We start from the raw sequence: 19,789 nt of genomic DNA, 5'->3' as shown, positions 1-19,789 counted from the left end.
TTCCTAGTTTGTGTGACATAACAGATCACTGTTCCTAGTTTGTGTGACATAGCAGACCAATGTTCCTAGTTTGTGTGACATAACAGACCACTGTTCCTAGTTTGTGTGACATAACAGACCACTGTTCCTAGTTTGTGTGACATAACAGATCACTGTTCCTAGTTTGTGTGACATAACAGACCACTGTTCCTAGAGTTTGTGTGACATAGCAGATCGCTGTTCCTAGAGTTAGTGTGACATAATAGATTATTGTTCCTAGAGTTTGTGTGACATAACAGATCACTGTTCCTAGAGTTTGTGTGACATAACAGATCGCTGTTCCTAGTTTGTGTGACATAACAGATCACTGTTCCTAGTTTGTGTGACATAACAGACCACTGTTCCTAGAGTTTGTGTGACATAGCAGATCGCTGTTCCTAGTTTGTGTGACATAACAGACCACTGTTCCTTAAGTTTGTGTGACATAACAGATCATTGTTCCTAGAGTTTGTGTGACATAGCAGATCGCTGTTCCTGGAGTTTGTGTGACATAACAGACCACTGTTCCTAGAGTTAGTGTGACATAACAGACCACTGTTCCTAGAGTTTGTGTGACATAGCAGATCGCTGTTCCTAGAGTTTGAGTGACATAATAGATTATTGTTCCTAAAGTTTGTGTGACATAACAGATCACTGTTCCTAGAGTTAGTGTGACATAACAGACCAATGTTCCTAGAGTTTGTGTGACATAACTGATCGCTGTTCCTAGTTTGTGTGACATAACAGATCACTGTTCCTAGAGTTTGTGTGACATAACAGATCATTGTTCCTTAAGTTTGAGTGACATAACAGATCGCTGTTCCTAGTTTGTGTGACAAAACAGACCACTGTTCCTAGAGTTTGTGTGACATAACAGATCATTGTTCCTTAAGTTTGTGTGACATAACAGATCGCTGTTCTTAGTTTGTGTGACATAACAGATCACTGTTCCTAGAGTTTGTGTGACATAACAGATCACTGTTCCTAGAGTAAGTGTGACATAACAGATCACTGTTCCTAGAGTTTGTGTGACATAACAGATCACTGTTCCTAGAGTTTGTGTGGCATAACAGATCGCTGTTCCTAGTTTGTGTGACATAATAGATCACTGTTCCTAGAGTTAGTGTGACATAACAGATCACTGTTCCTAGTTTGTGTGACATAACAGATCACTGTTCCTAGAGTTAGTGTGACATAACAGATCACTGTTCCTAGAGTTAGTGTGACATAACAGATCGCTGTTCCTAGAGTTTGTGTGACATAACAGATCACTGTTCCTAGAGTTTGTGTGACATAACAGATCGCTGTTCCTAGTTTGTGTGACATAACAGATCACTGTTCCTAGTTTGTGTGACATAAAAGATCACTGTTCCTAGAGTTTGTGTGACATAACAGATCACTGTTCCTAGAGTTTGTGTGACATAACAGATCGCTGTTCCTAGTTTGTGTGACATAACAGATCACTGTTCCTAGTTTGTGTGACATAAAAGATCACTGTTCCTAGTTTGTGTGACATAACAGATCACTGTTCCTAGTTTGTGTGACATAACAGACCACTGTTCCTAGAGTTAGTGTGACATAATAGATTATTGTTCCTAGAGTTTGTGTGACATAACAGATCACTGTTCCTAGAGTTTGTGTGACATAACAGATCGCTGTTCCTAGTTTGTGTGACATAACAGATCACTGTTCCTAGTTTGTGTGACATAACAGACCACTGTTCCTAGAGTTTGTGTGACATAACAGACCACTGTTCCTAGTTTGTGTGACATAACAGACCACTGTTCCTAGTTTGTGTGACATAACAGATCACTGTTCCTAGTTTGTGTGACATAACAGACCACTGTTCCTAGAGTTTGTGTGACATAGCAGATCGCTGTTCCTAGAGTTTGTGTGACATAACAGATCACTGTTCCTAGAGTTTGTGTGACATAACAGATCGCTGTTCCTAGTTTGTGTGACATAACAGATCACTGTTCCTAGTTTGTGTGACATAGCAGACCAATGTTCCTAGTTTGTGTGACATAACAGACCACTGTTCCTAGTTTGTGTGACATAACAGACCACTGTTCCTAGTTTGTGTGACATAACAGATCACTGTTCCTAGTTTGTGTGACATAACAGACCACTGTTCCTAGAGTTTGTGTGACATAGCAGATCGCTGTTCCTAGAGTTAGTGTGACATAATAGATTATTGTTCCTAGAGTTTGTGTGACATAACAGATCACTGTTCCTAGAGTTTGTGTGACATAACAGATCGCTGTTCCTAGTTTGTGTGACATAACAGATCACTGTTCCTAGTTTGTGTGACATAACAGACCACTGTTCCTAGAGTTTGTGTGACATAGCAGATCGCTGTTCCTAGTTTGTGTGACATAACAGACCACTGTTCCTTAAGTTTGTGTGACATAACAGATCATTGTTCCTAGAGTTTGTGTGACATAGCAGATCGCTGTTCCTGGAGTTTGTGTGACATAACAGACCACTGTTCCTAGAGTTAGTGTGACATAACAGACCACTGTTCCTAGAGTTTGTGTGACATAGCAGATCGCTGTTCCTAGAGTTTGAGTGACATAATAGATTATTGTTCCTAAAGTTTGTGTGACATAACAGATCACTGTTCCTAGAGTTAGTGTGACATAACAGACCAATGTTCCTAGAGTTTGTGTGACATAACTGATCGCTGTTCCTAGTTTGTGTGACATAACAGATCACTGTTCCTAGAGTTTGTGTGACATAACAGATCATTGTTCCTTAAGTTTGAGTGACATAACAGATCGCTGTTCCTAGTTTGTGTGACAAAACAGACCACTGTTCCTAGAGTTTGTGTGACATAACAGATCATTGTTCCTTAAGTTTGTGTGACATAACAGATCGCTGTTCTTAGTTTGTGTGACATAACAGATCACTGTTCCTAGAGTTTGTGTGACATAACAGATCACTGTTCCTAGAGTTTGTGTGACATAACAGATCATTGTTCCTTAAGTTTGAGTGACATAACAGATCGCTGTTCCTAGTTTGTGTGACAAAACAGACCACTGTTCCTAGAGTTTGTGTGACATAACAGACCACTGTTCCTAGAGTTTGTGTGACATAACAGATCACTGTTCCTAGAGTTTGTGTGACATAACAGATCATTGTTCCTTAAGTTTGAGTGACATAACAGATTACTGTTCCTGGAGTTTGTGTGGCAGGGAGACAGCAGATCACTGTTGCTATTGTGTGTTACAGTAATTGACAAAAAGTAGAATAGTACTTCCTCCTGACATTTGTTGATAGTTATCATTTAATTGGATTATATAACAGAAATACCTGACAACAGATTTGAACATTAGACAAGATAGAAATGACGTCTATTTCCCTGTTTGTTCCACCTGTAGATCTGCGCGAGCCTGGCGTCATAAATGCATATAATTGGTTAAGTCCTATCCTTGCATATTTTGGCTTCGGGATGTATGCTATAGCCGCTTTCTAACAAAGTGCAATGCACTTAGGGAGCGGTGTATGACTGACATTGACATACCGACGAAATGAGATGCACGTGTCGCACAGAAATATTAGGTGCAGCAAAACTGAATGTATTATAACAATAGACTACACAGTCTCAGCATATTAACGTGTGTCTGCGTCTTATCTGATGCACGGAAGACCTGGAAGTGAGGTGTGTGTTTTGAAAACTATACATGTGTGTGGCAGCCCCTATAAAATGGGAGAAAACTCGGCGTCAACGTGGAGCGACTAATACCAGGAATACCGACGACGGGAGCCAACACTAGAGAGTGGCAAGGCGGAAACAAGCGAACGCTTTGAATGTATTCTTTTGCGTTTAAGAGCAAAATCAAATGTTTGGAATTCCCGAAACTTAAATAACATTTAACATTTACATACTTAAAATATGGATTTTGCATGATTCACACACTGACTTAATCACCTGTGACGTCATACAGGGTGTAGACCACGGGGGGAAAGCAGCACGTGGTAGTTTATCACTAAAATATTAGTTATTATGTAATACCTACATCGCTGGAACACCCCCTCCCCATGCTATATCATGTTGACCGGTTTTGTTATATGGTGTAATTAAGTTGTTATCACTTAAGCTACTGTAAGCTCACCGGCCTATCTCAATTTTATTGTCATAATATTTAGTCGCCTCCCTCACTTATTTCTGATAGACCAACTTTATCTGTTTGTTTTCGATTCCATTGTGTTTTACACATATTTGCTAGCGCAGATTCATATAAACTTGACAATCCAGAATAATCCCTCACTGGTTCTGCCAGTCATGGTTTGTTAACACAAGATTTTTATGTTCATTGACGGATACTGTAAAACCATATATTTTTGTGGAGATTAAATTTCGATGCTTTCCAAAAGTGAACATTTTTGTTTACACTTGATTTCGTGGATAAATCTTGATCGTAAAATTAACTCATACTTTAATCTATGTAAACTTTACCTGTTTATCATCACGTGACTTATAAACTCTTGGGCTTGTATTCACGAAACCGTTGTCATGCTCAAACTCAATTTTTGTACTCAGAATTCACGTTTTGTGCTCACCTATTTAATTCTCATGCTCAAGTCGTATTCATCAAAAATTCTGTGCTCAACTTTGGAGCACGTTCCCAAGTGTACTTGAGCATGGTGTTGTCCATGCTCAGGATATCATTCTCATCATGGCGGCAGTACGTTTCATATAGAGCGAAATCTGTGAAAGAATTATTTTTTAAAAAAAAAGAAAGTAAAAAAATTGTTTATGAGGGTAAATGTGGCGTTCTAGTATTTACATGAATTTCTTATACTTACGAATTTAGCATATCAGTGATGTCATCCCATGTTTTTTTTGTTTTTTTGTTTTTTCCTTTTCGCAGCCCCAGAACCAGTCATTGATCCAACCAGTACGTCCTCACTGGCATGTACTGCTTGGATCAAGGAGGCTTTTTCCGCTGTACTCCACTGTACTTTCTTCTTCTCGGTAGCCATTATTAAGTCGTCTGCTCTAATACAGGTGCACGTACGCGACATACAAAATAATCTCCAAACATTAGAGAGTTCTCTTAGTTACCGTGCTCAGCAGAGCACGTTCTCAGAAAGTTTGATGAATACAAATTTTGAGTACGTTCTCACTGGAGCACAGACTTGAGCATGAACACAAAAGTTGAGTTTGAGCATGAGAATGGTTTTTTGAATACAGGCCTTGAACTCAACAAAATATAGTACCGCGCCAAAATAAGAAAATATATATTTCTATACAGCTGTATGGTGTTAGCTCGTCACTGTCCTATACAGCAGTAAGCTCGTGACTGTCATATACAGCTGTATGGTGTAAGCTCGTCACACTCCTATACAGCTGTATGGTGTAAGCTCTTGACTGTCCTTTACAGCAGTATGGTGTAAGCTCGACACTGTCATATACAGCTGTATGGCGTAAACTCGTCACACTCCTTAACATCTGTATGATGTATGCTCGTCACTGTCCTATGCAGCTGTATGATGTAAGCTTGTTTCTGTCCTATAAAGCTGCATGATGTAACCTCGTCACTGTCCTATACAGCTCTATGACGTAAGCTTGTCACAATCCTATACAGCTGCATGATGTAAGGTCGTCACTGTCCTATACAGGCTGTATAGTGTAAGCTTGTCACTGTCCTATACAGCAGTAAGCTCGTGACTGTTCTATACAGCTGTATGGTGTAAGCTCGTCACACTCCTATACAGCTGTATGGTGTAAGCTTGTCACTGTCCTATACAGCTGTATGGTGTTAGCTCGTCACTGTTCTATACAGCAGTAAGCTCGTGACTGTCCTATACAGCTGTATGGTGTAAGCTCGTCACACTCCTATACAGCTGTATGGTGTAAGCTTGTCACTGTCCTATACAGCTGCATGATGTAAGCTCGTCACTGTCCTATACAGGCTGTATGGTGTAAGCTTGTCACACTCCTATACAGCTGTATGGTGTAAGCTCGTCACTGCCCTATACGGCTGTATGGTATAAGCCCGTCACACTCCTATACAGCTCTATGATGTAAGCTTGTCACACTCCTATACAAGTTAGTAAGATACAAAGAAGAAGAACTGCATGAAAGACCAGGAATAACTTTGTTCAATAAAATTTAGAAATAGAAATAACATGTACAATATTTTTGTCCTTCCTGACCTTATGATGGCTAAAAAACTAAAATGAGGGGGCGAATCATTTGATTAACGTCATCGGTTTTATACACAACAATCGTTCGCCTCCATGATTCGTTTTTATCCACTTTCTTACCGGTTTAAAGTTTGTACAATCTTCTGATCATACATCGATGCAACAACCAGAAATGCTATCTTTGATTAAAATTTGAGATTTATCAAGCACAAGAGAGAATTCTATAAAATACCAGATAATGACGTAACCAGCTCTTGCACATTAGTGCATCTGTTTTGGTGTAAAGAGTGTAATATGATATATACACATACATATTTGATACAGCCGCATCTATTAATCATTTTCGGTGAACAAGGGAGAATCTAAAAAGAATGCGTTAAAATGTATATCATTAATCGGTGCACTCAGTTGAACTCATAATCACATATTCTCGTTTTCGATTTTCTATGAATATTCATGATGATATAGTCTTGATTTCGATTTTCTATGAATATTCATGATGATATAGTCTTGATTTCGATTTTCTATGAATATTCATGATGATATAGTCTTGATTTCGATTTTCTATGAATATTCATGATGATATAGTCTTGATTTCGATTTTCTATGAATATTCATGATGATATAGTCTTGATTTCGATTTTCTATGAATATTCATAACTAACTAAGATACATCTATATCAGCTGTAATCAAATAAGTATTATATGTTTCGTCTTACCAAATTTGACGCACATCTGGAAAGTTGGGTAGATATTATGAACCTGGTTGGCTACAGTGCAGCAATGATAACGCCGTTGTTTGTAAAACAATATAACACATAAACAACTGGATGCACACACGACTGTTCTCGTTCCTTTTGTAATCTGATGCAGCAGTGTTTATTGATAACAGTGGAGAATGATTTTGTCTGATCTTAACAGACCTACCTTGTGTTTTTGTTTGAATTACACATGGGTTTGCAGATATCGCAGTAATAGCAAACTTAACGCTGTGTTTGATATGTATACAAGTAAACTATGGACAAATTGGACGACAGGAAGCATCTGATTTCATGTTCTAACATCTTCAACACGATTTAATGACTTGCATGTAATTCTTCATGTTTTAGCGGCGTATTTCACTTTGGCATGGTACTATTTAGTCTGGCGGAAGGATATTGTTGTTGCATATACGTTTTATAAATTCGCGTTCATGTGCACGTGTTTAAAGACAGACGTATAAAAAGAAGAATCGAATGATTGTTTTTTATGCTGAGTCAACAGAGGTAGATGTGTTCAGTCACACCCCTTCCATCCCTTGCGGGCATTAATCATACGAACTGCACATTTACTTAATCATATCTGCTATTTGTGGTTTAGGCGAAACAATCTACAAATGCCACTTGCTGCATATCTGGGAAATACATCAGTTTCTTTCATATTGCGATCGGTGTTTCTCTGTCCCTGTGTTACAATTTACTGCGCAGAAAATGTGGATATACTTGTATTACAACTGATTCCAAACATCAACATGATAATAGATACAAACATAAACATGATTATACATACAAACATGTCACGTGATTATAGATACAAACATTAACATGATTATAGATACAAACATAAACATGATTATACATACAAACATGTCACGTGATTATAGATACAAACATTAACGTGATTATAGATACAAACATAAACATGATTATACATACAAACATAAACAAGATTATACATACAAACATAAACATGATTATACATACAAACATAAACATGAATATACATACAAACATGTCACGTGATTATAGATACAAACATGTCACGTGATTATAGATACAAACATTAACATGATTATACATACAAACATAAACATGATTATACATACAAACATAAACATGATTATACATACAAACATGTCACGTGATTATAGATACAAACATTAACATGATTATAGATACAAACATTAACATGATTATACATACAAACATAAACATGATTATAAATACAAACATGTCACGTGATTATAGATACAAACATTAACATGATTATAGATACAAACATTAACAGGATTATAGATACAAACATTAACATGATTATAGATACAAACATGTCGCGCGATTATAGATACAAACATGTCAAATGACATCGGTCTACCTGTGTAGTGATAGATAGAGATAGCACCTCATTCTTACATGTCATATGACATCGGTATACCTGTGTAGTGATAGATAGAGATAGCACCTCATTCTTACATGTCACATGACATCGGTATACCTGTGTATTGATAGGTAGAGATAGCACCTCATTCTTACATGTCACATGACATCGGTATACCTGTGTAGTGACAGATAGCACCTCTTCCTGATATCGCCGTTCTGATGAGCTGAGGTCAAACTTTAGCGACCTATGAAAATACTTTGCCTGGTTTAGAAATATTTTGCAAAGTGATGTTATAACATATTCGAGAGTTGCCAAACGGCGTTAGTCGTCAACACCAACAAACAGGATGATCGGTTGGCGCAGTTGTTAAGCACTCACCTTTCGCATAGAGGTCCGAGTTCGATTCCCCTGCGGAAGGTTTGGAGGTAGTTTTTCTATGGATACTCCATTTTCCTCCCATCATGAGAACCTCGCGCTTTCTTTTCGGACAAGATTTATTAATATCATTAGCTCTTTGGTTGTTTTGCAGGTATTTAACATGTCTAACATTTGGACAGGGCTCCGTCAGATCTGATGTAAGCCTGTTTTAATTAGATTTCATTGGGGCAGTTTCAAGCTGATAAATCTTATGGCCTGTGTTTACATCCATGTACAAACAGCTGTGAACCAAATTGTAACCGAAACAAATTACATTAACCTCTTAATGCTGCAAATGTTGGTTTTTCAACTCCGTAAAAAATTGATATATAAAATACCGCCGTAGAAATAAAGAAGAAGTATTAATTATGCTTGGAAGACTACTGAACACTGAACCTACTGAGAAAGTGTTCTATAAATCACTGGAGGAAATCGGTACCGCGATATTTCTGTCACATCAACACTATCATGTGACAGTAAATTTACTCCCCGTGTTACTATCCTTGGCTGTTTGATGGCTACCGTTAGGACACATGTGTAGCATTCTGTTATGTATAAGTCTGATTTATTTACACAAGGCCTCTGTCGGAAAGGAAAAACCCCGACAAAGTTCTCAGACAAATAATTCGAATCATTTCTGCAGAGTCATGGTTGGCTGATGGCCGTACAGCTGTTTATCTGACGTGTTGTGGATGAAAAATCCCAGAGGCTCTACTGAACTGGTTGTGTGACGTCACGTGACATCTAGAGTGTCCATATTTGGAGATTCTTTAAGAAAACCAAAAAACACTGAATCATTTGCAAACTGATGATTTTACTTTTTTTGTGTGAATTACATCTGTCCGCAGTCCGCAGTAGGAGTGAATTTTATTTGTGAATTACATCTGTCCGCAGTAGGAGTGAATTTTATTTGTGAATTACATCTGTCCCCAGTCGGAGTGACCTTAATCTTAGATTGTTAAAATATCAGAATGATATAGATCTAGGATTGTTAGCAATGTATACGATGATTTTTTATTGTTAAACTGATTGTTTATCCAGAAAAAGGAATATATTTCATTTTGACTCGTGTTTCCGACAATCGAGTTATTTCAAACTATGAACCAAACTAAGGATAATACATTAAGTATTTATAATGATAAATGTGTTACATATATCGTATTGCTTACAAGCATATTATAGATCATTATGCAACAACATAACGTTAGGATTTCTGACATAATCATACCACGCATCTCTTCCTAGATGTTAAATGAGACCGCCTAAGCAGTTATTGTAAGGTAGCTTACATACGGGTCACCTAAAGGGTCGGTCTGCACGAGCGAACATTCAGCGTTGATTGGTTAGGTGTAGAACGTGCCAAATTGAACTTATCTTATCTCTGCCAGCAGACGATGACAAACGTTGTCCTGTCATTTTACATGGTATGGAATCAATTAGTAGAGTCCTGTATAACTGAACCTTGAGAAACACTAACAAGAGTCCGGGTATACATATTACTACCTAAACACTGCCAATAGTTAAATTACACATCTTAAAAAAACCCAATTGTTTTTAGATGTTACTAGTTTGATATTAGGCTGGCGAAGTAAGTGACGTCAGAACATTGAACACCGATTTGATGACGTCTTACCATCACGTGGTCTATAAATGCATTTATAATTAATTGTTATCTATCTTAGTTTGTCTTTTATTCATTTAATACACAAAAATACAGTTCAATAAGACAAGTGGAAAATATATTTCCGTCTGCAATTCTCTCAAGACAGAACGGGAGATAAACTGGCTTACAAAAGCAAAGCATCAATTTATCCCTCACCACAAACAGACTCGTATACGCTTTGTGTCTGTCGTATAATAATCCGTTCCCGATAATATGTAGAAACCAGACACAGGTACACCAGTGGAAAACTCACGTGGTCGACCACGTGATTATATACCCATGCCTTTTCGATCGACCGTATTTATACGATAGGATGTTTTGCAGACTGTATTGAAAACTTAATCTTCTCCGTTTGTTTCTGCCGCTTGCGCCCTCAACTCATCAATTCATCAAAACGCTTGTAATGGATGGACTTAAATCTTATAAGCGTTTGACAAACTTCAAATGTTCATTAATATATACCAGTAATAAGCTGTCGTATTATAGGTATCTGAAGTCGGTAAAAATATAACGATATGATTAATTAAAATGTAAAACCTAACAATGGTAATTAGAAAACTTCAGACTCAGCGGTCGTGTAAAAAAAAAGACTGGAACGCTATCTCTTTACATTTCTGAAAACGAATTTGGACGAAACTCATTCTGATAGATTTATGGTTCCCACATGCAAATTATAAAACAAAAACAACTTGGCAGTGTGTACCGATAACTGTTACAGTCATGCACGAAAACTGCAAGACAGAAATGCACAGATGTATTTATACACATCAACACGTATTTATACAAATGTACAAGTAGATATTTAACCGCGTTATGTTAGATACTTCTAGACTCTAAAACAACACACTATATGATAGATATATGTAGCGAGAAGGTCTGTACTCAAACCAAGTAGGTCATGGCTATATATTATTGATGCTGGAAACAGCTTTTGGTGTAATATTCCCACTATAGAATAGAAAAGACCATACATTGATTAGAGAGTGTCAAACTGTACTATCATATAGTGAGTTACGGGGTCACTAAACCTGCTGACTCTAAACATATACGTCTGATACTTCTGAGGAACAATATTCATTTGTTCCTTACAGGACACTAGCTAAGCAAAGTTCCATCTGAAAGTGGACATGTTGTGGCAAACATGAAGAAAAACATGAGAACAAGCGGCCAACTGGAGCATTTATTGGACATTTGTGAAGTGTTATTCCGAATAAAGTTTAATTATTTAGTTAAAAGTCATTGACTTTTGCTTCAAGCCACTTCTAACCGTTACATTTCCCGAAGTTACGCATTTCAATTGTAAAAACAATTAATTGTAATTTCGGGGGAAATTTGTTCGATGTCAACAAAACTTATTATTTACTTTATTCCTCGTAAGTCATCCGAAGAATTAACTTCATGTTTGCAGTGTTGTTGTTAATCTAGATTAACTGTATATTACATTGTATTCACAACAACATGCACGTGCTTTACATTCTACATTATAAGCTAAATACAGACTTTCAGGTTGACGTTAGTAATCCCTGTGAGATATAACACACGGATTTACTGAACCGTATCCTTATAAAACACGGCATCAGAGGTGTTTCTGCATCATTAACGCTAACCTGATCACGGAAACTCGAGTCGAGGGTCACGGAAATATAACACCAGTTCATATATAATTATAGACGTGTCGACACAAAGCTCATTGTAGGGAGAACGTTAATATTTTTTAAGAGAAAGTAAAACGGATGGTGGGCCCATCATTTTTTGTAGCACACTTGTATACGTAGTCGGAAAGACAGATTTAATCACACAGCACTTAGGTCAACGATATAGGTTCAATCTTTGTATTACAATAACACATGAGTGAGTAGATATTTAGTTTACTATTTCTAATGAAGTCACCATCATTATTAGTATAGTAGAATATCCTGTGTTTGAATTCCTCATACCAGCTAAGCCGTTTGGGGACGATACCAAAGTATGACGACTCCAATCAAGATCGGTTTTGTAGTGTCATCAAACGCTTAAAACGGTAATCTGGCATCACCTTAGTAAACTTTATCACACTACTAACTGTGTATTTATCATCAGCCATATGATAAGACTGAGGATTGGAATTGTATCATTCTTCATTTTTAAGCACTAGGTAGCAACACCTCTACTTCAGCAATTTTCCAGTGTTCATATATCTGTTCATTGCATCTGATTTCTCTGTGTCTGATTTCTCTGTATCTATATATCTGTTCATTGTATCTGATTTCTCTGTGTCTGATTTCTCTGTATCTGATTTCTCTGTGTCTGATTTCTCTGTGTCTGATTTCTCTGTATCTGATTTCTCTGTGTCTGATTTCTCTGTATCTATATATCTGTTCATTGCATCTGATTTCTCTGTGTCTGATTTCTCTGTATCTATATATCTGTTCATTGCATCTGATTTCTCTGTGGCTGATTTCTCTGTATCTATATATCTGTTCATTGTATCTGATTTCTCTGTATCTGATTTCTCAGTGTCCATATATCTGTTCATTGTATCTGATTTCTCTGTGTCTGATTTCTCTGTGTCTGATTTCTCTGTGTCTGATGTCTCTGTGTCTGATTTCTCTGTGTCTGATTTCTCTGTGTCTGATTTCTCTGTATCTGATTTCTCTGTGTCTGATTTCTCTGTATCTATATATCTGTTCATTGCATCTGATTTCTCTGTGTCTATATATCTGTTCATTGCATCTGATTTCTCTGTGTCTGATTTCTCTGTATCTATATATCTGTTCATTGCATCTGATTTCTCTGTGTCTGATTTCTCAGTGTCCATATATCTGTTCATTGTATCTGATTTCTCTGTGTCTGATTTCTCTGTGTCTGATTTTTCTGTGTCTATATATCTGTTCATTGTATCTGATTTCTCTGTGTCTGATTACTCTGTGTCTGATTTCTCTGTGCCTGATTTCTCTGTGTCTGATTACTCTGTGTCTGATTACTCTGTGTCTGATTTCTCTGTGTCTGATTTCTCTGTGTCTATATATCTGTTCATTGTATCTGATTTCTCTGTGTCTGATTACTCTGTGTCTGATTTCTCTGTGTCTGATTTCTCTGTGTCTGATTTCTCTCTGTATCTGATCTCTCTGTGTCTGATTTCTCTGTGTCTGATTCCTCTGTGTCTGATTTCTCTGTGTCTGATTTCTCTGTGTCTGATTCCTCTGTGTCTGATTTCTCTGTGTCTGATTTCTCTTTATCTATATATCAGCTCATTGTATTTGATTTGTCTTCTGTATTGTTTTGAATATCTTTTTATGAACATACAAAGCAGAATGTTACTTTAATAAATTAAAAAATTAATATTTGTTTTATTGATATACAAAACTTTCGTTTTCCATTGTTATCCGATAGAGCTATAGATGTAAATATATAAGGACAGCTGTGAGGTAGATATTTTGTAGTATATCTATCAGCTGTTTGTCGTTATCGCACCAGAATCTATTTCTTTGGAAGTTTATGTTACCGTACCTAGAGCTGCCTGATGAAAATTCTGATGAATACACATTATGTTAATAAGTGTATGTTTTAAATAGCAATAAATTATACGATACTTTTCACAAACACAGGATAGAAAATAAATAGAAAGCAAAAATATTGAAGGATATCTTATTAAAAGGTTATCATTTAAACAGAACATCAACTATTTCAGGTTATCAGTACAGCATGATCGTCTTAAATCGTTGACAGGTGACTGATATAAAATAGTCGGACTACATATTTCATAAAATGCTGAATAGCAACAAAAGATATTAAAAAGGAAATACCAAAAAGATGTTAACATGTGTAATGTATAATATAGAGGATTTGTATGATGTATAATATTGAGGATTTGTATGATGTGTAATGTATAATATAGAAGATTGGTATGATGTGTAATGTATAATATAGAGGATTTGTATGATGTATAATATAGAGGATTTGTATGATGTGTAATGTATAATATAGATGATTTGTATGATGTGTAATGTATGATATAGAGGATTTGTATGATGTGTAATGTATAATATAGAGGATTTGTATGATGTGTAATAGAGAGGATTTGTATGATGTGTAATGTGTAATATAGAGGATTTGTATGATGTGTAATGTATAATATAGAGGATTTGTATGATGTGTAATGTATAATATAGAGGATTTGTATGATGTGTAATAGAGAGGATTTGTATGATGTGTAATGTATAATAGAGAAGATTTGTATGATGTGTAATAGAGAGGATTTGTATGATGTGTAATGTGTAATATAGAGGATTTGTATGATGTGTAATGTATAATATAGAGGATTTGTATGATGTGTAATGTATAATATAGAGAGGATTTGTATGATGTGTGATGTATAATATAGAGGATTTGTATGATGTGTAATGTATAATATAGAGGATTTGTATGATGTGTAATGTATAATAGAGAGGATTTGTATGATGTGTGATGTATAATATAGAGGATTTGTATGATGTGTAATGTATAATAGAGAGGATTTGTATGATGTGTAATGTATATATAGAAGATTTGTATGATGTGTAATGTATAATATAGAGGATTTGTATGATGTGTAATGTATAATATAGAGAATTTGTATGATGTGTGATGTATAATATAGAGGATTTGTATGATGTGTAATGTATAATATAGAGGATTTGTATGATGTGTAATGTATAATATAGAGGATTTGTATGATGTGTATTAGAGAGGATTTGTATGATGTGTAATGTATAATATAGAGGATTTGTATGATGTGTAATGTATAATATAGAGGATTTGTATGATGTGTGATGTATAATATAGAGGATTTGTATGATGTATAATAGAGAAGATTTGTATGATGTGTAATGTATAATATAGAGGATTTGTATGATGTGTGATGTATAATATAGAGGATTTGTATGATGTGTAATGTATAATATAGAGGATTTGTATGATGTGTAATGTATAATATAGAGGATTTGTATGATGTGTAATGTATAATATATAGAGGATTTGTATGATGTGTGATGTATAATATAGAGCATTTGTATGATGTGTGATGTATAATATAGAGCATTTGTATGATGTGTAATGTATAATATAGAGGATTTGTATGATGTGTAATGTATAATAGAGAAGATTTGTATGATGTATAATAGAGAGGATTTGTATGATGTGTAATGTGTAATATATAGGATTTGTATGATGTGTAATGTATAATATATAGAGGATTTGTATGATGTGTGATGTATAATATAGAGCATTTGTATGATGTGTAATGTATAATATAGAGGATTTGTATGATGTGTAATGTATAATATAGAGGATTTGTATGATGTGTGATGTATAATATAGAGGATTTGTATGATGTATAATATTGAGGATTTGTATGATGTGTAATGTATAATATAGGGGATTTGTATGATGTGTAATGTATAATATAGAGGATTTGTATGATGTGTAATGTATAATATAGAGGATTTGTATGATGTGTGATGTATAATATAGAGGATTTGTATGATGTATAATATTGAGGATTTGCATGATGTGTAATGTATAATATTGAGGATTTGTATGATGTGTGATGTATAATATAGAGGATTTGTATGATGTGTAATGTATAATATAGAGGATTTGTATGATGTGTAATGTATAATAGAGAGGATTTGTATCATGTGTAATGTATAATATACAGGATTTGTATGATGTGTGATGTATAATATAGAGGATTTGTATGATGTGAGGATTTGTATGATGTGTAATGTATAATATAGAGGATTTGTATGATGTGTAATGCATAATATAGAGGATTAGTATGATGTGTAATGTATAATATAGAGGATTTGTATGATGTGTAATGTATAATATAGAGGATTTGTATGATGTGTAATGTATAATATAGAGGATTTGTATGATGTGTAATTTATAATATAGAGGATTTGTATAATGTATAATATAGAGGATTTGTATGATGTATAATATAGAGGATTTGTATGATGTATAATATAGAGGATTTGTATGATGTGTAATGTATAATATAGAGGATTAGTATGATGTGTAATGTATAATATAGAGGATTTGTATGATGTGTAATGTATAATATAGAGGATTTGTATGATGTATAATGTATAATATAGAGGATTTGTATGATGTGTAATTTATAATATAGAGGATTTGTATAATGTATAATGTAGAGGATTTGTATGATGTGTAATGTATAATATAGTGGATTTGTATGATGTGTAATGTATAATATAGAGCATTTGTATGATGTGTAATGTATAATATAGAGGATTTGTATGTTGTGTAATGTGTAATATAGATGATTTGTATGATGTGTAATGTGTAATATAGAGGATTTGTATGATGTGTAATGTGTAATATAGAGCATTTGTATGATGTGTATTGTATTACAGACTTAGACGGACTTAGAAACATGGATCTATTTGTGTTATATATCGTCGTACACGTAACGATTTCTCATCCAGTGACAATTAGGGGAAATCTTGAAATATTGTTAGTTACTGTTTATGTAATTTTGCCTGTTGATTCGGTTGTTGTTTACCTTGTTATCATTATAGAACGTGACATTACTCACCTTGGTTGACCAAGATTGAAATTGCGGGTGTCGTCGCTGAAACAGAGGACGCGAACCCTTGTGCAACATCTGGTTATATTCTCGGTATGCTTATGTCCCTTAATCGAAAGATCGGGGGCATATTGCTTTTGTGTATTTGTGTGTTCGTCTGTTGTCAACTTTAACTTTCTCCATATCTATTGCACCGTAAGTGGTAAGACTTTTCTATTTGTCAAGCGTGTTCCTTCTGACAAGACCTTTCTGGTCGTACACAAAATGTTGACCGTGTGATTTTGATTTTTTTGCATTCACTTTTAGGTAAAGAGTGCATCCATCAATTTATCAAAAAATTACCTTAACGACTTGTTTGATTTTCTTTCTTCCAGATTTGTAAACCTCGGTACGGAATCAGTCTGTGAGGCGCTGCTAAATTCTGTCCACTTTTGTGAACACATGTGTATTACTGTCACACCCGACAATACAGGTCAGCCTACGTCATTGATTATATCTATACCATAAAGCGAGGTACGATTTAAGTGATGAAACGTGTATGGGGTATAATTCGGGTAACATAAGACGTTACTCAGCTCAGGTAACGTAATGATATAGAAAGAATCCTCCATCTTTATTGTAGATATATGTACTTTAATATTGCTCCATGAAACCTAGACAACCCGCATCCAATTTCCCTTACACATAAATCATAACGAACAATTTTCTGCCTTATTGCTATAACTAACAGCCTTTTTAAAAAATAAAAAAAAACACAAATTAGACTGCGTTCTCTATGCTACATAAATACCCTCGCATTGTTAAACAATATTATGCGTGCCAAGGACCTGCCAGACGCATCATGAGCTTCATAAGGCACGATTTAGATTCTATAAAACACGTGCTCTTGCTAATGGAGATAGCCCCGTGTGAATATATTTCTGTATTATATATTTACAATGTTGTAATTTGATAAGAAGTTAAAATACTTCTATAAGACTAGTTTTCTTCAATTCGGACCAATTAATATGTTATTAATTCAGTCTATCATCCGAGGAGCTCTGCTTTCAGAGATTTATTTTTTTATTTTTACATGTCACATTTCAATTTTAATTGGCGCGACAAAAGATCAGCATTTGGCACAAAGTATCTATAGAAGGTCGTCCCAGAAAAACATTAATATCCTATCATATAGTTAAGTTCATTATTCGGTGTAATATCATACCTGGTACAAGAAGATGACTACGAAATATATTCATGAGACGTTCGTCTAAAGCCAAGTATAATTTGAGTGAGGAAAAAATCGTGAAAATGATCGGAATTTCGGTAGACATGATCTTCTTTAAGTTTGGCGGTAAAATATTCCAACAAAGTATTGGCACACACTATACCTAACACTTGGACGACTTGTTTCTGTTTTAATAAGAAGCTGACTCTATCTCTGATACTAGCAAAGCTTCAAATGTACATTAAAATGTGTTGATGATGTCAAGTCTTTAAATAACAAGGCATCTCTATTAACCATTCTTATCGTATATACCCAACAGAACAGGAACTCAAGGGCTCGACTGACTGTTATGATAGCTACGGTATACAGTAATTTCATTATCACACGAACCTAGCGTGGATAGTTTTCCACCATGTACTGTTGTGAGCATGACGATTTTCCTATTGTTAACTTATCATTTAGTGGTAGTTACCATCCTGCTTCCCAAACATACGGTGTTCATATGTTGCAGTTGATTCGATGTTCTCGTGTTTCTCCCGAATACCACGGTGTCGACATGTAAATACACCACACAGGGATTTGCGGGATAAACATGTTGGTTGATAAGACTATGTAGGAAGTTTAAGATCTCGTTGGAAATATTCCAACATTTCTTTAGATGTGACCATTGCTCATTCGTATGCATGGCGATTTGTTGTTGTTCTTGTTCTCATTTGACATTATTTACTTGTGCTGATCAAGGCTTACACACCGGTTGCCGTTGATAATTCTTACTCTTCATTAACACCTGATCTTATTCTCTTTGTACCTTTTCAGGAATCACTGTGTATTTATTTCTGTTGATTATAATTTGCCATGGAATTATAAAATTTGAGTCTGGATTAAGCTTACGGTTAACAAGTTGGTATTGTCTTCAAATTGTTAGAATCACAGTCATAAGTTTGTTTAAACAAATCACATCTCAGTCACTTCCCAGATTTCTACTCATAGAATGTAAAACAGCTGCTTAATGGTGCTAAATTTCATTCTTTATTTTCTGCTGTAGAAAACAGTATTGAAATGTGATATTTTCTTGCATAGTTTTTTACAACAGTTTGACCGAAGCCAATGAGCGCACGTGCTATTCTTTTTGTAAGGGTAGAGACCAGGTATTGTTTTGATCTGTGTTATGTTTCAAAGTTGCGCTTACCGTTAGTTTTGTTGTTTTATGTGTGACCATCATCAGCATTTAGTTATAATTATGTCCATAAAGACTTCTATGGGCTGTAGTCTATTTTGTCATGTTAACTGTTTCATAAGTACGATAATGACGAAGGTTTGGATTGTACTGAGAAAAAAAAATAAGAAATTTCGCGGGTTTATGGCTTCTCCACGACCAAACTATTTGAAACTTTGGAATATAAATCACGTTAATTCTATACCATGCTTGATAGCTTTTCAACTGCACCCCACAATAAACCTCTTTTATAAAAAAAACATCTTAAAACAAAAATGAAATGTTCAGTTTAGCTTTATTAACAGCTGACAAAAACGCGTTAGATTCATTAACGATTTAACAGCCGCAACACATCATTCTTCACTGCTTCTGATTTTTTCTCTACCAACTGAAATTTTCGCTACG

General features: G+C 35.2%; 1 protein-coding gene across 1 annotated transcript; it reads right to left on the bottom strand.

Moving 5' to 3' along the window:
• Positions 1-12,536: 12,536 nt before the first annotated feature.
• Positions 12,537-13,265, bottom strand: LOC132565724 (dentin sialophosphoprotein-like). Its single transcript, XM_060206439.1, has one exon. It carries the CDS (start codon positions 13,263-13,265, stop codon positions 12,537-12,539), a length of 729 nt encoding a protein of 242 aa, XP_060062422.1.
• Between the last annotated feature and the right edge of the window lie 6,524 nt (positions 13,266-19,789).

Source organism: Ylistrum balloti, unplaced genomic scaffold (genome assembly GCF_031769215.1).
Source record: "Ylistrum balloti isolate Yb309-2 unplaced genomic scaffold, AGI_CSIRO_Ybal_v1 Utg369560, whole genome shotgun sequence".
Taxonomy (NCBI): Eukaryota; Metazoa; Mollusca; class Bivalvia; order Pectinida; family Pectinidae; genus Ylistrum; species Ylistrum balloti.
The sequence above is the reverse complement of the archived record's forward strand: the minus strand, read 5'-3'. Positions and strand labels throughout refer to the sequence as shown.